The sequence below is a fragment of the Melitaea cinxia genome, chromosome 18 (assembly GCF_905220565.1).
Source record: "Melitaea cinxia chromosome 18, ilMelCinx1.1, whole genome shotgun sequence".
Lineage (NCBI taxonomy): Eukaryota > Metazoa > Arthropoda > Insecta > Lepidoptera > Nymphalidae > Melitaea > Melitaea cinxia.
This window is the reverse complement of record NC_059411.1, coordinates 6,089,779-6,111,678: the sequence shown is the minus strand read 5'-3', so window position 1 is coordinate 6,111,678 and position 21,900 is coordinate 6,089,779. Positions and strand designations below refer to the sequence as shown.

The following is a 21,900-nucleotide window of genomic DNA, read 5'->3' as shown; positions in this document are numbered from 1 at the left end:
ATTAATTGACTTAAATGGATTATATAAAATACTCTGCAGGCAGCTTCTGGAGTCCGAGAATTTATTTATATTTATTATTATATATATTATTATAATTTTGGAGTTGTTTAATTAGTGTGACTCAATAAACAAAAGAGCCTCTAAGATAGCCACAGCTTCCCCAGTAAAAACTGAAGAGGCAGGGGGCATTTTGCAGTTCAGAAGTACATTAACTCTCGGAATCCAGACAGCTGATCCTATACATCCCTGTTCAGAGAGTTTAGAAGATTCTGAGAATAAATGATACCAATCTTTGTAATGTATGTTCATGGAGTAGTTAAATTGCTGATTTGCTGAATGAGATCCTTTATCTATACCAAGATTGAAAGAAATATGGGGAAGTAGAACTAAAGCATCGAATGGAACCTGATGGACAGGGGAAGGAAGGCCAATAAATTTATAAATTTATTATAGCTTTTAAATAAACATGGGGGAGATTTGTGAGACCAGTAGGATGAAGAAAGAACTAATTGAGAGGGTAGGTGTAGTCTAGTTGAAAAAGGATGGGAAGAGAGTTGGAGTGTTTTAAAGAGAAATCAGTCTGAGAGGTATTGGCGTCGCAACTGTATAGGTAGGTAGAGCGATCTATATCTAATAGATATAATAGGAGAGGTCTTTACGGCACCTTCTATTATGCGGAGCGCTTTTGATTGAATTTTGTCTAGTTCGCGTATAATAGTTTTATGACATGGCTCGAGGATAAAAGATCCGTAGTCAAGATGGCTACGCATCAGAGCGTTATATATAAGTTCTTCTGTATAGGAATAGCCCCACCAGACTCCAGAAAGACATCTCATAACGTTTAAGTTTTTTTTCACACTTTCTTAGGACATGATTTATATGGTGGACTCCTGTCATTTTGGAATCCAAAAGACATCCAAGAACTTAACTTTATCTGAAACCGGAAAAACCTGATTATTGATGGTTATAGTTAAATAAGGGATGGTTCTTGAGCGGGGAAAAACGACAATACTACTTTTTTCCACAGAAATATTCAAGCCATGTTCTGTGAGCCACTCATTTAGGTAATGGATAGCAGAGTTAAGACGAGCAGCGGCAACAGAGAGATCACTGGTGGACACATACAAAGCTATGGTCTGCATATTGAAGTACATTGCAAAATGAGTTAACGGATATATCTAAGTTGTAGGTGTATAAACTATAAAGCAGGGGGCTTAAGACTGATCCTTGGGGAAGTTCTTTCCAGACCATCCTTGAAGAAACGGGTGATTTTTATGAGAGATAAGAAGGGAACGGGAGCAAAGGAAGTTGCAGATGTAGTTGACAATCTTCACTGGGATACTCAGATGTAGCATAGTCTGTCTGAGTATTTGAAGACACACGTTATCATAAGCAGACGAAATATCAAGGAACATCCCCGACAGCGATTCATTCTTCGAAAGGGCAATATGGATGTCTGTGATCAAAGTACCAAGACTGTCCATGGTACTGAAGCCCTTACAGGATCCAAATTAGCTCCTTGAGAGGATGTCTCTGCTTTCTAGCAGCCACTCAAGTCTATTTTTTAAAAAGTGTTCCATAATTTTAGATAGTGTGGTGGAAAAAGCGATAGGACGATAGCTTGCAGGATTTTCTTCAGGCTTTTTCGGTTTAAGAATTGGGATGATGATGTGAGTCTTCCACTCATCAAGGAGTATTTCTGACTGAAAAATAGAGTTGAGGAAATTCAAAATGACTCTTTGAGAACCAATATTACACTTAATATTAAAAGAATACGGGACACCATCAACTCCTGGCAAAGAGCAACACGGAGGGGAGTAGCCATGTACTGGCGTTCCCCTCTGTCAAGGTATAAGGCCAAATGGCCATATGCAAACAATAAAACTAGTTGCAGCCGCACTGACCACTAGACTAAATCTAGTTGCGCGATTGAATCAACGTCCTTCAAAAAATGCCAAATTGTTCTGTTTTTTGCTGCAAAAAAAGATCTGCCACGTCAAATTTACTAAAACATGGCGTTACCTTTCATACGAAAGTATTTTTTAATCACAATATTACTTGTATACTTCTTTTAAACCTTTTTTTAACTTAAAAATTACAAATATTATCGTTCGTGTTGACTCGATTTGTTTACAAACACAGGCCGCTCGCCCGCATACAATATGCGGATCGGTCGAGCGACTGATCGGAGTCTATTTCCGAGAAGTCACTGTCGCCGAGCGATAGTGTTGTTACCGGTTTGTTTGTAGATGGTTATCGATAAAAACGGCAAAGGCAAAAGAGGAGACAGACATTTTTGAGATTTTGATTTATTTAAAATATTATATTGCTATTTTTTTTTAATAAACATAGTTATATAATAAAATTGCATTAAATTAAATATAATACACGTATTATGAGTATTAATACATTTAACTAGAATTACTTAATGTGAACTTCCACCATAATATTTTATATAAAAATTTGGCAGGTTTTCTAAAAATCCCAATTAAGGGATACATGGAAAAAAATGGTAATAACAGATTAACCTGGACGCCCACAAAAAATAGTGTAATTTGTTCAGATCATATCAATACCACTAACTTTCAAGTGTTGGCGAACAATAGAAGGATTAGTCGAGGGCACCAAACCAACACTAACGCCACACTGTTTTTGTCTCGTAAGTTTTTTTTGTCTCATGTACAAGGTAATCAAAAATTAACAATGTCCATCCTTTCAGAGTCATCAACAAATCATTCAATCTAGCAGATGACAGGCTATCATCTTATGATGCCATTAGTGCTACGCTCCCTATTCCTGATTCGTTGACATCACAGTGTACATCATCAACTCCTCAAAATGTGGGTTAATTTTAAATCGTTTATTGTAGACTGGCATTGTTTGGCACAACAACGTTGCACCAAACGTATTGTGACATAATTATAATAGTTAGACATATGCTGTCGCGACACTTTTTAACCGTCTTCCAAAAAGGGAGGAGGGTCTCAATTCGAGTGTATTTTTTATGTGTGTTACTTCAGAACTTTTGACTGGGTAGACCAATTTTGATGATTTTTAATTTAATAGAAAGCTGATGTTTATCATGTGGTTGCGCTTACATTTTATCGAGATCTGATAACAACTTTTTGAGTAACCTTTGATAACGCGTATATATTACATATATTGTATTACTTGTCGATGTAATTGAAGTCAGTTTTTTTTTTCGTTTGCGAGTAAATACAATTATTGTAGATAATGATGTGTTCTACAAAGTCTTACTACATTATATATTTCTATTATCATTAGTTTTTGCAGCCCACGCAATGTAAGGAATTTTTTAGGATATTTTTTTATCCCTTGGGTTACATTATTGGAGTTTTAGTAAAGATCCCTAATATTTTTAAAAATATAGTATAACCTATGTCGCTCAAGGATAGTGTAGCTTCTCAACGATGAAATAATTTTTTGAATCGGTCCAATAGTTTCGGAGCCTATTCAATGCTAACAAACAAACAATCAAATCTTTACTCTTTATAATCGTTTATTTTACATGAAGATGTTTGATTTGTAGTATATAATAAATTAAGTCTATTTTTATAATAATATCTTACCTTTGTATCACTTTAAAAACATTATTTCCCTAACCGAGTAGTTGAATTTATCGATAATGCATATCGACAGTTGTTACAACCACGGCTGTTAGCAACTTTTCAGTGTAGTTGCGGCGTGTCATTATACTGTAATAACACAGAATGTATCTATGTGTGTGTGAAAAATGTAAGTGTGATTTTAATTTAGTATGTGTGAGTTTCGTAGTGACAGACGATTATTTTTGTGTGGGATTTAGATAAAGTGTGCATGTGTGTAATTTCCCCCCGCAAAAAATGACAGAAAGTTTTGTATTGGTAACAAACGCAATGGCCACTCCCCTCCGTGTTGCTCTATGACTCCTGGAGATGAGTCCGAGAGAGACCCCAACACAAGCTGAAGCTCCGCCATGGAGAATGGAACCTCAAACTCGCTCACAGCAACAGAGACTGATGAGAGCACTGGACATTCATCAAAAGGGGAACCCAAGATGGGGCTAATGTCAGGGAAAAACGCTCAAGCCATGGGTTAGGGTCATTAGAAAATGGGTTATTGGAAGCAGAAAACGATCCGCGGAATTTTTTTAAGTTCTTTCAAACTAAGGAGGGTTGAGAGAGAGGTGATAAGCTTTCACAGAAACTGCTTCATCCTTGTCTCTTTTTCTGTGAAAAAAGTCTTTTAGTTTTTGCTGCTATTCTCTGATAATTTATATAATTTTCCCTATTCATTGAAGCGGAAAATAAACGCTCAGCCTCTTTACGCCGCTTGCAAGACAAGGTACATTCCGAGTCCCACCAAGGAGGGAAGACAATTCGGAAGGTGGACCCCCATGAGGTGTGATGGATGTTAAAATCTCCTAGAACCACCATAGGAGAAGGAATTGTAGAAATGATGGAATAAAGTACAGAAAACATGTATACGACCGTGGTTTATTAACACCGTAGACAGAGTAAACTATAGTCTATAGCACATATCTGTCTAGTGTCAAAGGAATGTCAAATGTGACAGTGATAAAATATATCATTCTCTTTTTGACACTTGCCAATTGCCATGAATAAAGAAATCGTATACACAGCTAAAAATTTAACAACAAAATGTTACAAGTTTGAATCAATCAGTTAAGTGCTTGCAGTTTTATGTGAAATTAATTATTATGTGACTCAGTTTATTATGGATTTGATTAGGTATAATGAACGGAACGAGTAGCACTATCGTACCCAATACGGTGCATAACACTTCGCAAAGCAGTGTAACACCAGATGCGGCAGCCATGAAGGTCGAAAATGTTAGCAAAGCTGCCACATCAAGAGATAATACACGTGACAGTTCAGAAGATCTACTCGATCTCAAGGGGAAAGTAGAGTCACGTTTAATGTCCATGTGGAACAATGTAAAATTCGGCTGGACGGTGAAGCTAAAAACTAGCTTTTCCAAAGAGTCTCCTGTATGGCTTTTAGGCCGTTGCTATCATCGAAAATTAAGTCCAAGCGGATCATTAGAATCTTCTACTGAGATTGGTATGGAGGCTGGTGCTCACGATCCTATGGAACAAATATATGGTGAGGGAATAGAAGGTTTTAAGTCTGATTTCATTAGTAAAGTTTGGATGACGTATAGACGAGAGTTCCCAACGATGTCTGGATCCACATTTACGACAGATTGTGGGTGGGGATGTATGCTTCGCAGTGGACAAATGATGCTTGCACAAGCTTTGGTGTGTCACTTTCTTGGCCGATCATGGAGATGGTCACCAGATAAAGCCATACAGAATGCAAGAGAGTTTCAGGAAGACTGTCTACATCGAATGATTATAAAGTGGTTTGGTGATAAATCATCTGTGAATAGCCCTCTCTCAATTCATCAAATGGTAGCTTTAGGAGAGTCACTTGGGAAGAAACCTGGCGATTGGTATGGTCCTGCTTCAGTAGCTCATTGCCTAAGAGCAATCATGATTGCTGCATCAAAAGAAAATTATGAATTTGATAAATTAGAAGTTTATGTTGCTCAAGATTCGACTATATACATTCAAGATGTGTATTCACAATGTAGATTAGCAAATGGTTCCTGGAAATCTCTCATTTTATTGGTACCTGTAAAACTAGGAACTGATAAGTTAAACCCTATTTATGGTCCTTGTCTCACTTCTTTGTTAACTTTAGACTTTTGCATAGGAATTATTGGTGGTAGACCTAAGCATTCTTTATATTTTGTTGGATATCAAGATGACAGACTTATTCACCTAGATCCGCATTACTGCCAGGAGATGGTTGATGTCTGGCAACCGAATTTTTCTTTACAGACTTTTCACTGCCGTTCCCCTAGAAAAATGCCCATTAATAAAATGGATCCATCTTGTTGTATTGGATTTTATCTTGCCACAAATCACGATTTCGAAACATTTGTTAATATAATTACATCATTTGTGGTCCCCCAGGGAGTATCTTCTGCCAATGAGTACCCAATTTTTACATTACACAATGGATCTCGCAGTTTAGTAATGAATCCCCCTAATGTTAGATACTCTATATATGAAACAGAACATCACTGGATAGCTCCTAGCATACAGGATAGTGATACTGATATGGAGTCAGAAGAATTTGTTTTGCTTTAAATATGTTAAACTATAATATTCAAAAACTGCCCAGCTGTGAAAATGCTTATATTTTATAATTTTGTTTAAGCTTACTAGAATAAAGCATTAGTGCTTTTTGGCCTAACCCTTTTTTATTAATGTATAACTTGACAAAAAACCTGCATTTCATTTAGTGGATTTTGAATGTATGTTATAATAGATAAGTTTAGATAGTAAATTGTAATTATTTAAATTATGTTAAAATTTGACTTTGAGTTCAAGATACTTATTAATTCAAAATATTCTTATTGATTAGTAGTTAGAATGTGAAAACATGATTTTAAATATTAAATTACTAAGAAATAAAATGACAAATTACCTTTGTAGAAAATAGTTTATTATTTTTAGTCACAAACTAATAATATAATAATTTAATACTACAATAATGAGGTAAAATATTTATACAGAACAAGTAGAATCTTGGACAATATTCCGACTGGATGTTTTTCTTATATGACCTGAACTGTAAAATGTTTTGACTAAGAAATATTTAGTTAAAATACAACGAAAGAAATGTTTTTTAACTATGTTACCAATACCACATAATATATCTAGTCAAATAGTAATAAAGGAGAATTGACTAATAAAACCTATACAACTGATAAATTATAATAGTTAAAGAGAATTATTCCTATTTTAGCATGCAAGATAAATCTCAGAAATTGCTTTTTGTTGTATTTTTTAAAACAATGTATGTAATGAGTCATTAAAATGTTTTAGTACGAAGGCATTATATTATTAATTATTATCCTTCACGGGTGGAGGATGTCTAATGAAGTAATGTAAAGCATTGTATGCAAGATGAGGAGCAATGTTATGCAAAGGATGTATTGTGTTCAGTTCATTTCTGGATGATCCTATAACATAAGGATCTAGAGCCCCTGTTCCATGTTGTGCCACTGAAAGTCCACTCAGTGTGTAACAAGTGTGGTACAAGTCTCGAGGCCTGTAACAAAAAAAAAAAAAAATTGTATTAATTAAAGTAATAATGTAAAATCTATACATAATATAATAATATGGTAGGAAAGTCGAAACTGTACATTGAATATTTTTTTAAAAGAATACGTGGGGTGTGATCTACAATCGATTCCGAAGCCAAAAATATAGTTTTTAGAATTTTTGTTGATAAAGTAAAAAAGTACAGCATGGATTTGGCACGAATATTATTAAGAAGTCGGGTCAAGATATAGGCTACATATTATCACGCTATCACCTACGGAGAACGAGCAGTGAACCTTTATTTATTCAACGCATTTTGTAACAACGTGTAATCTAACGACGCATATTTGAATGTTGTTGTTGTTATTATGTTAATAACCATGCTATAAGCTAAAAGTAAAAAACTTGGGTATAATGTTTGACAAATTTATGTCGAGGTATCCACAGATTTGTGAAGTTAGCAAAAAATTTTTTGCATCTATCAGTTCATTAAGAAGGTTGCGTAATTTTCTTCCTACTCTTACTAAAGTTGCTCTTGCCCAATCTCTTCTTCATCCTATCCTTGATTACGCTGACACTTGCTATCTAGACTTAAGGGAGGATCAACTAAATAAAATTGAGCGTCTCCAAAACCTCTGTATTCGGTTCATATTTAGTCTCCGCAAGTACGACCACGTCTCTTGAGTTCCGTGCGAAACTCAAGTAGCTTCATACGTCTGCGCAGGCATACTCATGTGCTATCTCTCCTATATTCTACACTACTTAATCTCATCCTTTGTGTGAGAAATTCAAAGAACGCTTTGAATTTCTCTGTGGCTCACACAATAGATCACTTCGTTCTAGTGAAAATCTCACTATGAAAATCGGTAAACACTCTACTACTTTCTACAGCAAGTCTTTCTGCATTGAGGCTGCACGGTTATGGAATACTTTACCATTACACATTAGATGTGCAACATCACTGGAATCTTACAAAAAGAAGGTTATGAAACACTACTTAAGACTTTGAAATTACTGTCGTCCACTTCGTCATTAGACACTGATATTTGTATAATATATACTTATTTCTTCTACTAGTGTTTCATAATAATATATGGTTATATATAATATTATGTGTATATGTGTATGTATGTGCATGTTTATATGTATTTATGTGTGTAGTATATTTATATATTTTTATATAATACGTTCTGTAATGTTTAGTATAGTTAATATCGTTTGTAGTATGTGTATATATGTATGCATGTATGTGTGTATATTTGATTTTCTTCCTGTTTTATTTTAAGTCTCTACACCCTTTCCGCTTTTTTCACATTATCTCTTCCAAGCTGGTTGTCTTGAAGAGATCGCTGTTTAGCGATAAGACCGCCTGCTGTAATTTTTTTTTGTGAATAGTTTAATAAATTGTAAACTTCTCTTAATGTGTGCAATAAAGAGTAAATTATTATTATTATTAAGCTATCTTTAAACTATAAAAATCACGTAATATAAGTAACTTGGGCCGATTAACATAATTAAATGAATATAAGTAGTATCAAGAAATTTGAAAGCAGCGCCATCTATGAGATTTTAAAAACATCATCATCAATCCCTTTTTGGATATAAATAATTTAAATTTGATCATGTTGGCGAGTAATTTAGGCTACTTTTAATTTACAAATTTATTTATTTTATAACTCTGTGAACTGAACAATAACTTTTTTGTTCAATTCCACGCGAACGAAGTCGCGGGCATCAGCATCTCACCGCAGGATCTCACCTTACATCTAACTGCCACAGGAAAGAACGCTCTGATAAAGTTAAATGCGTGCTCTGTGAAGGAAATCATCCAGCCAATTATAAGGGCTGTATATAAAGAGTTACAAAAGATTACGCAATATTAACTCCACACCCCAAAAGAGAGTTTTCGACCAATCGAGAATTTCTGAAAAGGAAAACTACTCAAGAAAGTGCAAACAAATCCAACTGTGCTAAAGACTCGGAAAAATCTTACGCAGAAGTAACAAAATCAGGGTCAAAACCGCAATTATATAATGATAATTCCACAAGTAATGAACGGAGTAACTTTAAACGCATCAATGCATACTCTTATGAACCATATGATAAAGATGATCCAAATCCTAGTAGACCTCATGTCCAGAATGCCAATAAATTCGCTGCCCTAAAGCTATGCGTATGGAATGCTAATGGACTAACCAAACGATGACTATAAGTTAAAAACTTTCCTTAAATTGAATAAAGTTGACATAATGCTAATTTCGGCAACTCAATTCACATCCAAGAGTTATATCAATATTCCCGATTATAAACTGTATCATACTATGCATCCTGACGGTAAAGAATATGGAGGGTCAACTATCCTTATCAAAGCTAATATCAGACATTACCAGTGTCAATCATACTGCAAGAACTACATCCAGGCAACCAACGCAGTAGTGTATGATTGGATTAGAAACATTACTGTGTCAGCTTTGTACTGCCCCCCAAGACACAATTAAAGAAAGTCAATTTTGCGACTTCTTCAATATCTTAGGCCCGCTATACTCAAACTGCGGCCCGCCGGGCTTTTGTTGTTGGCCCACCTGAAGTTACCAATTTATTGTAAACCAATTTAAATTTTGCGTCCATTAGAAAACGGGCATTTGGATCAAAAATGTGAGACGATCCAAATTATAATTACTATGAGTTGTTTGATGAGTTCATTGATTTTAAAAACGACACCAATCTTGAAGTTTTGTTTAAAGAAGAAAGGGGAAAACAGAGAATGTGTAGAATTTTGAAGTATTGTTCTCCAAAGTAAAAAAAAAACGTCTAAAGATGTGCCCAAATCGTATTAACATTTTTTGGGTCTACCTAGGTGTGCGAATCGTCTTTTTCAAAAGTGAAATACACAAAGAACGTTTATAGAAACAAACTTACAGATTCTCATCTGGAAGATGTAATAAGGATAGCATGTAGCGCTAAGTCAGATCTTGAAAAAGTTTTTAAAAGTGTTCACAAATACAAAAATCGCATTAAAATACGTAAAATCTATATATTGTTGTCAAAACTTATTTTTTCATTAATAAAGTAATACATTATTAACTTATAATTACGTTTAAAATGGTTTTTGCTTGCGGCCCGCGACACCATGACTGAAACGTGTTCGTGGCTCCTGTAGAAAAAAGTTTGAGTATGGCTGTTTTAGGCCAACGCTTTATAGCAGCAGGTGATTACAACGCCAAACATACGTTTTGGGAGTTCAGGCTCGTCCAATCAAGGGGCCGGGGACTGTTAAAATGTATTTCAAGCAAATAGTATGAATGTTATGTCTACGGGTCAGCCGACATACTGGCCTTCGGACAGAAGTAAAATACCAGATCTTATTAACTTCGGTGTCACTAAAGGGATTGCGAAAAGTAAAATGTCGTGTAATAGCTGCTGGGATTTATCATCAGATCACTCACCCATTATTATCAATGTTGAGTCTGAGGTAAGAGCGACCATAAGAAAATGTTCATTTTAAATTCTTTAACACAAACGTCGTTCGTAACAAAAACGTCCACTATGTCGCCCCAAACATATTGGACATACTTAGAGAAAAAAGAAAAACGAGAAAATTATCGCAACAAAATAGATGTTATATATATAGTTTTCTTAGGGATACATTTGGAATCAAACCTTCAGTGGAATTCCCATTTGTCATCCTTGAATTGTAGACTCAACTCCGCAGCATTCGCAATTAGATAAGTACGACAACTGACCAACGTTGCAATTGCACGCTTAATATATTTTAGCTATTTCCATAGTGTTATGTCTTACGGCCTGTTACTGTGGGGTAATGCTGCAGATATTGAGACTATATTTATCTTGCAAAAAAGGGCTATTCGCGGTATTTACGATCTTGGAGCTCGAGTCTCTCTACGGGATGTTTTCAAAAAGGTAGACATATAAACAAAAGCGTCGCAGTATATTTAAAACAATATTATGTATATTCAACAAAAAAGGCGGATACATTTGCAGAGCACCTCAATAAAGTTTTTCAACCCCATCCATACGGGGTCCACCCGAGCATGAAAAAGAAATTATTAAATTTATTGATTCCCCTAACAAGGACGACATCGATCCTGACCTGTTTACTAAAAGCAAAGTAAAAAAGTAATTAAAATATTAAAGTCCAAGAAAGCTCCTGGATATGACCTAATTACCAACAAAGTCTTACAGGAATTATCAAAGTCTGGGATAACATTTCTCACAGCAATCTATAATGTTATCACAAAACAATAATTCATCCCACTTTAATGGAAGGTCGCACAAATATTAAATGAAGCGAAACCAACAACCCGAGGACCCGAGATCATATAGGTCGATTGGCTTATTACCCATAACTGCGAAAATATATGAATCACTATTATGACTCCGACTGACACCATTCATAGAACAGCACAATTTCATTCCCAAACACCAATTTGGATTTCGTCGAAATCATGCTACCGTTGAACAGGTTACACAGGCTAATTAGCGAAATTAACAAGGCCTTTGAATCTAAAAAGTACTGTGCAAGTGCTTTTTTTGATATATCGTAAGCCTTTGATAGGGTGTGGCATGAGGGCCTGTTGTATAAACTAAAATCATTGCTCCCTAACTACATGTCCAAAATCCTGAAATCGTTTTTGGAAAACAGACATTTCCTGGTTTAAAAAGGCGAGGTGCTCTCAAGCCTCTGCCCTGTTAAAGCAGGAGTTCCACAGACTAGCTTGTTGAGCCTAACGTTGTACCTTATCTACGAGCCCCGATGCAAAATAGTTCGTCTAGTATGGAAAGTAGCGCAAAGCGTAAAATATAGAAAGTAAATATTAGCAAAATAATTTAGAACGTTTAATAAAAAGTAAACAACAATTATTTATCGTTGTGTCCATTTGTTATAAGTATTCTTTGACGGTTCGCAGGAAAGTGAACATAAGGTGCCAATCAAACCACTAATTGCAAATTCATGCGACGTTTCGATCCTTTATTGGATCATCATCAGGCATCTTTACACGTAGCAGTCAATCGACATCTCTTTATTAAAGTTCTTTTATTATGTAAGATTCTAAATCCAAATGCATTATATATTATTTCTAAGTTATGTTTAAAGCTGTATTATATGAATTTTGAAAATTTATACTAAAACATTTAAATTTAAATAGGTAACAATATGCACAATTTTAAGAGAACTTGACTATTCAACTGCATCTTTATAAAAAAAACATATACATTATACATATATTTTTTTATTTATAATTTCTTTGTTCCTATTTTCATTTTTTCTACATGTATTTTTCTTCAATGTTATATATAATTTTTATTATTAATCATTACAATTGTTAAATTTTAAAAATTTGTCATTTCTTATAAAAATATGTCAGTTAAATTAGCTAGTTAAAAAATTTTACGTTACAATTTTTACAATTTGAGGAACATTTTTAAAGGTTATTTTAACATAACTGAAATTCTTTCATGACTACATAACATAAAAAATTTAAAAAAATATTCTAAAAAACATAACACAAAAGTATTCGTCTAACGTTGTTACTCACGCAAAATAGTTCGTCTACCACTTAGTTGTGTTGCCTTTGCTCGCAATGACAGCTTTAATGCGAAGAGGCATGATTGCAACCAACGCTGCACACTCCTCAGGCGTAATTGACTCCCAGACAGCCAAGAGTTTAGCCTTATTTGAATTCGTTTTTTCGAGATTTATACCATGTACCTTTTTATCTTTGAGGCTCCGATATTTCGGCGCAGTTGCATGCGCCATGGTCACGGAAGAACTGCTCGATTATTGCGGGTAGATGTTATAGGCAGACATATCGGTCTACCCTCCGTCTCAGTCTTCTATTACGCTCGATACCGGTACCACTGTCTGCAAACTCACTACTCACTCGAACCTGTTCTCGACACACGACACTCACTGTATCCATTCGCGAAACGGCACTTTTACGTTTTCCGTTGTCCCGACACAAATGAACCACTGGACTCCAGACACTCGACAGTTTAAACCCATCCTCACGATTGAAATTTTTGTGTTTGGTAATTTCAATCGCTTCCCTGACCATTCTCGGTATGTAGTGGCGTTCTGTTGAGATAATCTGAGGATTATGCAACTCGATCCAGTGATTTGTGCCCGATTGTATCAAGTGTTCAGCGATGGCCGATTTTTGCGTATCGTTGTTTTTGACCGCTTTTATGTGCTCCTTTATACGGCATGCTATTGTGCGCTTTGTTTGGCCGATATATGAACTACCACAACTGCAGTCGATTTTATAAACACCAGGTTTTTCCAACGGAAAACTATCTTTGGGCGATCGTAGACATTGTGATACCCTTTTCAAAGGAGTGAAGATAGTTTTAATTGCATACTTTTTTAAGATATTTGAGACCTTATCCGTCACTCCCTTATGTAAAACATACGGCAAAAATACTGGCTGTCTATCTACTACCTGCCTCCGTAACTGGTGCCTATTCATGTGTCTAGGTGGAAGTTTTCCTGAATATCCATTGCCCTGTAAGACCTGCCGCACGTGTTGTAACTCATTGTGTAGGTGTTCGTCATCACAAAGATCATATGCACGGTTTGTGAGTGATGCCACTACAGAGTTCAGATGTCCAGGATGGTGATGCGAAGTAGCTTTGAGGTAACGATCTGTATATGTGGGCTTTCTGTATACAGAGTGACTGAGTGTACCGTCACTACGCACCTGAATCTTTACATCAAGGAATGCTAAGCTTCTGTCTACCTCCATCTCACAGGTTAGTTTTATTTTAGGATGAATGTTGTTTAAATATGCCAGATAATCTTCAACGTCTCGTTTGTTTCCCTTCACTATGCAAAAAACATCATCAACGTACCTCTTCCATAGTTTGGTTTCGGCAGGTGTAGTCGCCAGGGCTTGTTCTTCCAAATGTTCCATCCAAAGGTTGGCCACCACTGGAGCTACTGGACTGCCCATAGCCACCCCATCTACCTGAAGGTAGTACTGACCTCTGTATATGAAGTAGTTTTTCGACAAACAGTGATGCAATAAAGTGGCATATTCCATCGGGATATCGTTGTTTATATTATTATTGTTGTAAAAGCGGTCAAAAACAACGATACGCAAAAATCGACCATCGCTGAACACTTGATACAATCGGGCACAAATCACTGGATCGAGTTGCATAATCCTCAGATTATCTCAACAGAACGCCACTACATACCGAGAATGGTCAGGGAAGCGATTGAAATTACCAAACACAAAAATTTCAATCGTGAGGATGGGTTTAAACTGTCGAGTGTCTGGAGTCCAGTGGTTCATTTGTGTCGGGACAGCGGAAAACGTAAAAGTGCCGTTTCGCGAATGGATACAGTGAGTGTCGTGTGTCGAGAACAGGTTCGAGTGAGTAGTGAGTTTGCAGACAGTGGTACCGGTATCGAGCGTAATAGAAGACTGAGACGGAGGGTAGACCGATATGTCTGCCCATAACATCTACCCGCAATAATCGAACAGTTCTTCCGTGACCATGGCGCATGCAACTGCGCCGAAATATCGGAGCCTCAAAGATAAAAAGGTACATGGTATAAATCCCGAAAAAACGAATTCAAATAAGAGTTTAGCCTTTAAGTCGCTCTTCGATCTTGATGGATTTTTACGGAGAACTTTTTTCATTTTCCAGCATAGGGTTTCGATCAGCGACAAGTCCGGGCTGTTAGATGGCTATTCGATTGTAGGGAAGCTTTTCACTAGTAGCCACGTCTTTGTTGTCCTTGCAGTATGGCAGGAAGCACCATCCTGTTGAAAAATTAAGAAATCTTGATGCTTGAGTGACGGAACAGAGGGCAGTAAATTCTCTTCCAAAAGGTTTTTATACCTTGCAGAATTGATAGAACCATCCACAAACTGCATACCACCAACGCCTTGTGCAGACATGCAGTCCCATATCATAAGAGACGCCAGAAACTTTGCGTTTGAGACAATCAGTATGAAATGCCTCATTTTTGTTCCGAATCACTTTTTTCCTTTCATCGCTGACTTTCACTTCAAATTTGGACTCGTCACTCCAAATGGTCTTACGCCACTGATCGGAAGTCCAATTTAAATGATCACGAGCAAACTTCAACCTCTTTTTCTTTTGTATAGCAGTCAACAGTGGTTTCTCCTTAGCGGTGTAAAATCCGTAACTCATTCTTTTTAGGACTCTTTTTATAAGTATCAACTGAGATGTCTTTGTGAATCGTGTCCCTCCATTGCACCGTGAGTTCTCCAGCTCGAGCACGACGATTATTTTATTGATAATTTTCTTCAGGATTCTGTTTTCTGCCTCACTTGTGATGCGTGGTCGACCAGTTTTCTTCAAACAAGAAGTCGTTCTATTCTTTTTATAGTGCTGAATGATAGATTGCACTATAGACCTGGGAAGTATGAAGTCTTTAGATATTTGCTAACTTGATTTTCCAGCATCGACCCCACAAACTGTTCGCTTATGAAGCTCTTCACCCACGGGTTTGCCACGACCCATTCTTATTTGAAAACTAATGAAAAAAACTGAAATTTTCAGAATTTATACTGTCTCACTTGACAAATGACACAGAATTACTTTTACAAATTTAAATTATGCAAAATAATTGTACAAAGAAGGAATAATCACCGATAGACAAACATCTTTTGCACCGATTAACAATTAGACGAACTATTTTGCTTATAACTTCTCCGAATTTAAAACAGAATATGTATAAATTTAAAAAGCTAAAATAGTTTTATGGTTTATAATTTAAAAATGGCATAAGTAACGCGACATGCGATAGTAGAACAGCTTAATATTTTATATGGATATACAAAAATAACGAAGTTACAAAAAATCTCACAGAGAAAATTTCACACTAGACGAAGTATTTTGCATCGAGGCTCGCATCGAGGGTATCTGACCTACCAACTTTAGAGTGTATCACCACAGGTACCTTTGCTGACGACACTGCAATTTTGGCATCTTACCCTGACCCAGCTACGGCGGCAGAACTTTTACAAGGTGAACTTAATGACATATCGATTTGGTTAAAAAAGTGGAAAATTAAGGCGAACGAAACAAAATCTAATGTTACCTTTACATTAAGAAGAGGCACTTGTCCACCCTTCAAACTCAATAACTTAGAGGTCCCACAAGAAAACCACGTCAGGTATTTGAGATTGTATCTTGATAAACAACTTACCTGGCAAAAACACATTTTCACAAAATGGAAACAATTAGGGCTACAACTACGTGGGCTCTATTGATTGATGGGTCGCCGATCACAACTGTTGTTAACCAGCAAGCTTCTTCTCTACAAAACGATCCTTAAACCAATTTGGACCTACGGAATACAACTCTGTTGGACAGCTTATCAATCCAACATTGAAATCTTGCAACAATTCCAAAACAAAATATTGCTAATGATAACTGGTGCCCCCTATTTCGTGACAAACGAGCAACTACATCACAACTTGCACATGACAACAATCAAACAGGAAATACTCTCCCATACAAATATGTACAAGAAAAGATTGAACACCATCGGAATAGCCTGGCCAATATTTTAATGGAGGAAAGCACTACAACTCGTAGATTGAAAGGGAAGATGCCCCAAGACACACATAAGTTGTAAAAATAAAGTAAAGTAGGATGTGTCACAGGTCCCATACCGAGCATGCCAAAAAGAATTCCAGCCTACCCACTGATAAATGTCCATGTGGCAACAGATTGCAATGTAATGGGAGATAAAAAAAAATCAATCCCTTTTGCATATACATAACTTAAATTTGATCATGTTGGTGAGGTTGTTTTTAATATGTAATAAGGAGTAACTTAGGCTACTTTTAATTTACAAATTTATTTATTTTATAACTCTGTGAACTGAACAATAACTTTTTTTTTAAATTCTACACGAAGTTGCGGGCACAGCTAGTGTGTTTATAAAAGTATTACCTGGTACATATGAAGTAAAATATTACATTAATATATTATTATTATAATAAGCACTCCATAATCGACAATGTCACAATTAAAATAACATCTGCTGTTTGATAATGTGATGATAAAAATATAATCTGCTCATTGGTATTTAATTCTTATCTAAACTCCACTTACTTTCCAGGTTTGTCAACAAGTCCTCCGTCATATGCTTGACAACAAACTATTATATACTCCTGTAAAGCAGATTGATCGAACAGAACTGTTTCCATCATTTCTTTTTGATCTAAAATAAAAATAATTTTATCAGAAACAAAAATAGTTTATGATTTTTGTAAGTTGCAAATCGACACCAACAATTTATAATAAGCTAACTCATAAAAGTGAACTTTACAATAGAGGCTTAAAATCAAAATCTATAACAGCTTTATTCAAATAGGTCTCAGGAGCTTCGTCATCGTCATTTTACAAATTAAAACTTTAAAAATAAATTATTATTTTTGTAAAGTATAGCTACCACTGATTCGGAATGTAGATTCTGCAGATAAGAATCGGCAAGATACTCCGCAGTTACTCTTTTGAAATGTAAGATATAAACTGTGTGTATTATAAAAGGTAAAAACGTGATATCATTTATATCAGTAAAGAAACTTATTTGAAATTTGGTATCTTTAATAGTTATTATATTCATTGCAATTTTACAATTTCTTTATGACATATAAAAACACATTTTATCAAGATCCTAATAAAAAAAACCCACTTCCAAACCAAACCAAAAATTCGAGTTGACGTATAAATTGTTGGTGTCAAAATAATATATAAAAGAGAAACCAGAAGTGTACACTGTTTTACTCTGAGGACATGGGCAATAAAACCCCAATATTAATAAAGGAAACAAATAAATATTTTTCATTTCTATTAGGTAATATTGTCCGTAAAAACAAACTTTATAAAACTGTAATGCATTTTGGTAGGTATTTCAGAACTTGCTAGTGTGGGCGATTTAAAAATCGAGCTTGGGGTTGAGCAATCTTGACTGAGACAATGACAAATATAAACACTGGCCAACACAAACACCTTTGAACCTAAAACTGCATTATCAGTTGCTGTGGCTACTGTAATTTCTATTATTTTGGACTTAAGTCCAAAGTATCACATGTCATAAGAATTAATAAATTAACAACACATGTTGTCTAAAAGGTCATTACCTTGTACAAAACTTAATGAAGATGTTTACCTTGAGACAGTATAGCACTAATAATAGGGAATATAGCGCCTTGCCAAAATGAATAGCAGCCATCTACCAGCTTATTTGTCCTTCCTTGAAACCCTCCTTCTAGAGCCATCTGGCGGTTAACGCACCACCTCAGTAAGGCATCAATGTCACACAGCTGGGTTCTTCCTAATAAAGCTAAACCTGCAATCCCACAATATGTATACCCTCCATGTGCCTCCATTCCTGGACAACCAGCGAAACCACCTTCATATGACTGACAACTAACAATCCATTCAGCTGTTTTGTCAAATAAAGCATCAGTATAAATATTGGTTAACTTAGCAACACTAATCGCACAGTATGCTCCCCTTATATCCTTTTCACCGCCCTTGTGTAGTGCAAATGATCCATCAACATCTCTTACTGTCCACAAGAATGTTTGTAAGGAGCTTCGATCAATTGAGTTGTATGCCTCTTCGGTACCAATGATGCTTAGAGCATTAACAGCTGCATAAGTTGTACCTAGATGTGACAGTTGCTCATTTCCTCCACCGTAACCACCTTCTGTGTGTTGGCATTTTGATAAATAATTCACAACTTTTGATAAGGTTTCTGCATCAGGCATGCTCTTCAATATCCAAAGAGAATGAAGAATCCAATAAATCAACCAGGGTCTACTCGCTTCCAAGCATGAATAACTCTGGGGTAATGACAACAAGGCTTCCTTTAAAAATTTTATGTGGGCATTCTTGTTAAGTTTTGGTAGATCCGGGTCCACTGAGGCTTTTTGTTCGAATTTGCTATAAGTTTTTAGAATCATTGCCTCAACGTCGATCTGAAATTAAATTTAGGAATGATAATTGAATTGAACCCTGAACACGAGGTTTTTTTATATACCATTAATGAATAAAATTGTAATTACCTGGTCTAATGAAGTACTCGTGACAACCCCCTCATCATTATGAATCAGCTTATAAATATCTTCGAAGAATCTGACGTTACTATTCATTTTTGTGTTTATGAAGATTTTACAGACGATTAATGAGTTGTGTGGGTTAATTTGCTCATCCCAATATATCGCTTGTGTAATTTAGTTTCGTGCCAACATCGAGCCCTACTTAAAATATACTGCAGGTGTTGCAGGCACTGAACTTTTGTTATTAATCGATTACTTTTTATATATAAATATATATAGATATATAAACATAACCTGTTAACTAAATTTTTGCATTACCAAACAAATACTACCCAAAGACGAATGTTATAACTTATAGTTTAAAATTGCATTCCTAATAACTAATAAAAATAAGTAATTTTAATGTTTCCTGCAAATGCGAATGAATGAGTAATTGTGCTTTATTCCGAACTCGATATTAGTTTTTAATTATTTGAAAGATGTTGTTTTAAAATTTATCCCCAATAGGGAAAGGCAAAGGACTATAATCCATACAGCCTAGTCTGAATTTGTAAGTTTCGTTCTGATATATCAAAAGGCCGGAGCCAAGTCTGAAGTAACTTTATTGTTCTTCTGATTCGATGACTGGTAGAGTAAGGCCGAAACCAAGTCTGAAATTTCATATTTTCGTCTACTCTTCTTTGTCTATAAGTGATAGGCGAGGTCGAAACCAAGTCTGTAATAGGCCGAAGCCTGAAATATCAAAATAAAATTTCACATCCGATGAATGAAGGTCCTGATCCTGTTTCAAATATCATTGATAGTATTGCAAATAAATTCAAATATACTAGTATAGTTATCCAAATTAGTCAATAAATCTTGTGTATTGCGCGGGACATTTTTTGGTCCAGAAGTTGATAACAAGTTGGCTATAAATAAGAGGCGTTCCAGATTAAAAGCGGAGCATTCAAAAAATATGTGATCTAAAGACTGTGTAGAGTTGTTGGTGCAATGTGGGCAAACGGGCGATGAGATGATACGCATACGATTCAAATGTGCATTAAATCTGCAATGTCCAAATCTCAAGCGGCATAGTATTGTATAATATTTTCTGCTTCTATGTTGATGCGATTTAGTAAACCAAGGACTTTTTCCAATATCTTGATTTATCTGAGCATACCAAGATCCTTTTCTTAACAAGGTTTGTCGCCAAAGATCACGCCAATCAGATAGGATTTTTGATTTAATAGCAACTAATAGATCAGTGTATGGTACGGCAACATTCTCATCAACAGGGCTGCCGCTGTCACTGTCAACAATTGAACGTGCCAGAAAGTCCACATGTTCATTTCCCCTTACTCCTATATGTGAAGGTGTCCACAATAATTTGATGTTGTAGTTTCTTCTGGATAGTTGATAAAGGAGATGTCTTATTTCTAAAATGATGAAGTTTGTATTAGCACTGAATTGATAATTATCTAAAGCCTTTAGAACGCTCATACTGTCAGTAATGATCAGCCAATATTGATTAGTTTGTTTTTTAATGAATTCTAGGGCAGCAGTAATTGCTAGAGCTTCAGCTGTAAATATTGATATCTCCTTTTTCAATCTGACGCCTTGGCCAAACTTCAGATGAGGTACATAATAGGCCATGGAAACATTTATATCATTTTTTGATCCATCTGTGTAAACTTGTTTGAACTTATCAGAGTATTGTGCTATGAGGTTGTAAACTTCCTGGCGCTCTTTTAGCTTATGGTCAATAATAATATCGATTTGATTAATAAGACAGTCAAACTCCTTTTCGTAACACATCCAATTGCTAGAACTGTGTATTTTGTGTTGGTTATTTAGATTTAACATGAATGAATATTCGAAGAGAATAAATGGGTTATTAGAAGTTAATGGAGCATTTACAGGATATTTACTATGTAAGTAATTAAGCTTTTTAATTAGAGGATGATTACTAATGGAAAACAGTTTTAGCAAAAAACAGTATTTCAAATATTTAAATCTAAGGTGTAAAGGGGAAATGTTGCACTCGACCTGTAACGAATTAATTGGGGTTGTTTTCATGGCGCCAGTGATAAGTCTCAGGCTGTGATTTTGAATAATATTTAATTTGTTAACCAACTTGTCATTAGCAGAAAAACATAGAAATCCATATTCAAAATGACTGCGTACAAGAGATTTATATAGGGTAAGAAGGATTTTTGGATCAGAACCCCAATATGTTTTTGCAAGAGACTTTAAAATATTAAGAGCCTTAAGAGCTCTATCAACTATGTGATCTACATATTTGTTCCATGATAAGTTATTCATGAATATAACACCTAAAAATTTAACTTCATTTGTGATAAGAAGAGATATATTATTATAGTTTATTTTAATTCTTTCAGACCCTACTTTATTAAAAACTATGACTTTAGACTTTTCAAAGCTAATGTCCAATGCAAGATAATTAAAATAAGAATTTAATTTAACTAAAGCTTCGTTTAACTTAAGATTTAGGGTAGTTATATTATTACTAGAACAATAGACTACCAAATCATCAGCAAACTGTAAATTGTATATATGAGAGCCTAGAATTAAGTTTAATCTATGTATATAAAGTGTGAAAATCAATGGACTCAAAATGCTACCTTGACATGTACCTTTATGAGAAAGCCTTGGACCAATAAGTCTATTATTATACTTAACAAATACCTT

The 21,900-nt window shown here is 35.3% G+C and overlaps 2 protein-coding genes across 2 annotated transcripts; one reads left to right on the top strand and one right to left on the bottom strand.

Moving 5' to 3' along the window:
• Positions 1-4,741: 4,741 nt before the first annotated feature.
• LOC123662267 (cysteine protease ATG4D) lies at positions 4,742-6,525 on the top strand. Its single transcript, XM_045597133.1, has one exon. It carries the CDS (start codon positions 4,757-4,759, stop codon positions 6,176-6,178), a length of 1,422 nt encoding a protein of 473 aa, XP_045453089.1. The 5' UTR covers positions 4,742-4,756; the 3' UTR covers positions 6,179-6,525.
• Positions 6,526-6,928: 403 nt separating this feature from the next.
• Positions 6,929-19,420, bottom strand: LOC123662268 (protein farnesyltransferase subunit beta). Its single transcript, XM_045597134.1, has 4 exons — positions 19,219-19,420; positions 18,318-19,131; positions 17,258-17,366; positions 6,929-7,145 (listed from the first exon to the last, which is right to left on the bottom strand). The coding sequence occupies exons 1-4, from the start codon at positions 19,303-19,305 to the stop codon at positions 6,938-6,940; spliced, it is 1,218 nt and encodes a 405-aa protein (XP_045453090.1). The 5' UTR covers positions 19,306-19,420; the 3' UTR covers positions 6,929-6,937.
• Between the last annotated feature and the right edge of the window lie 2,480 nt (positions 19,421-21,900).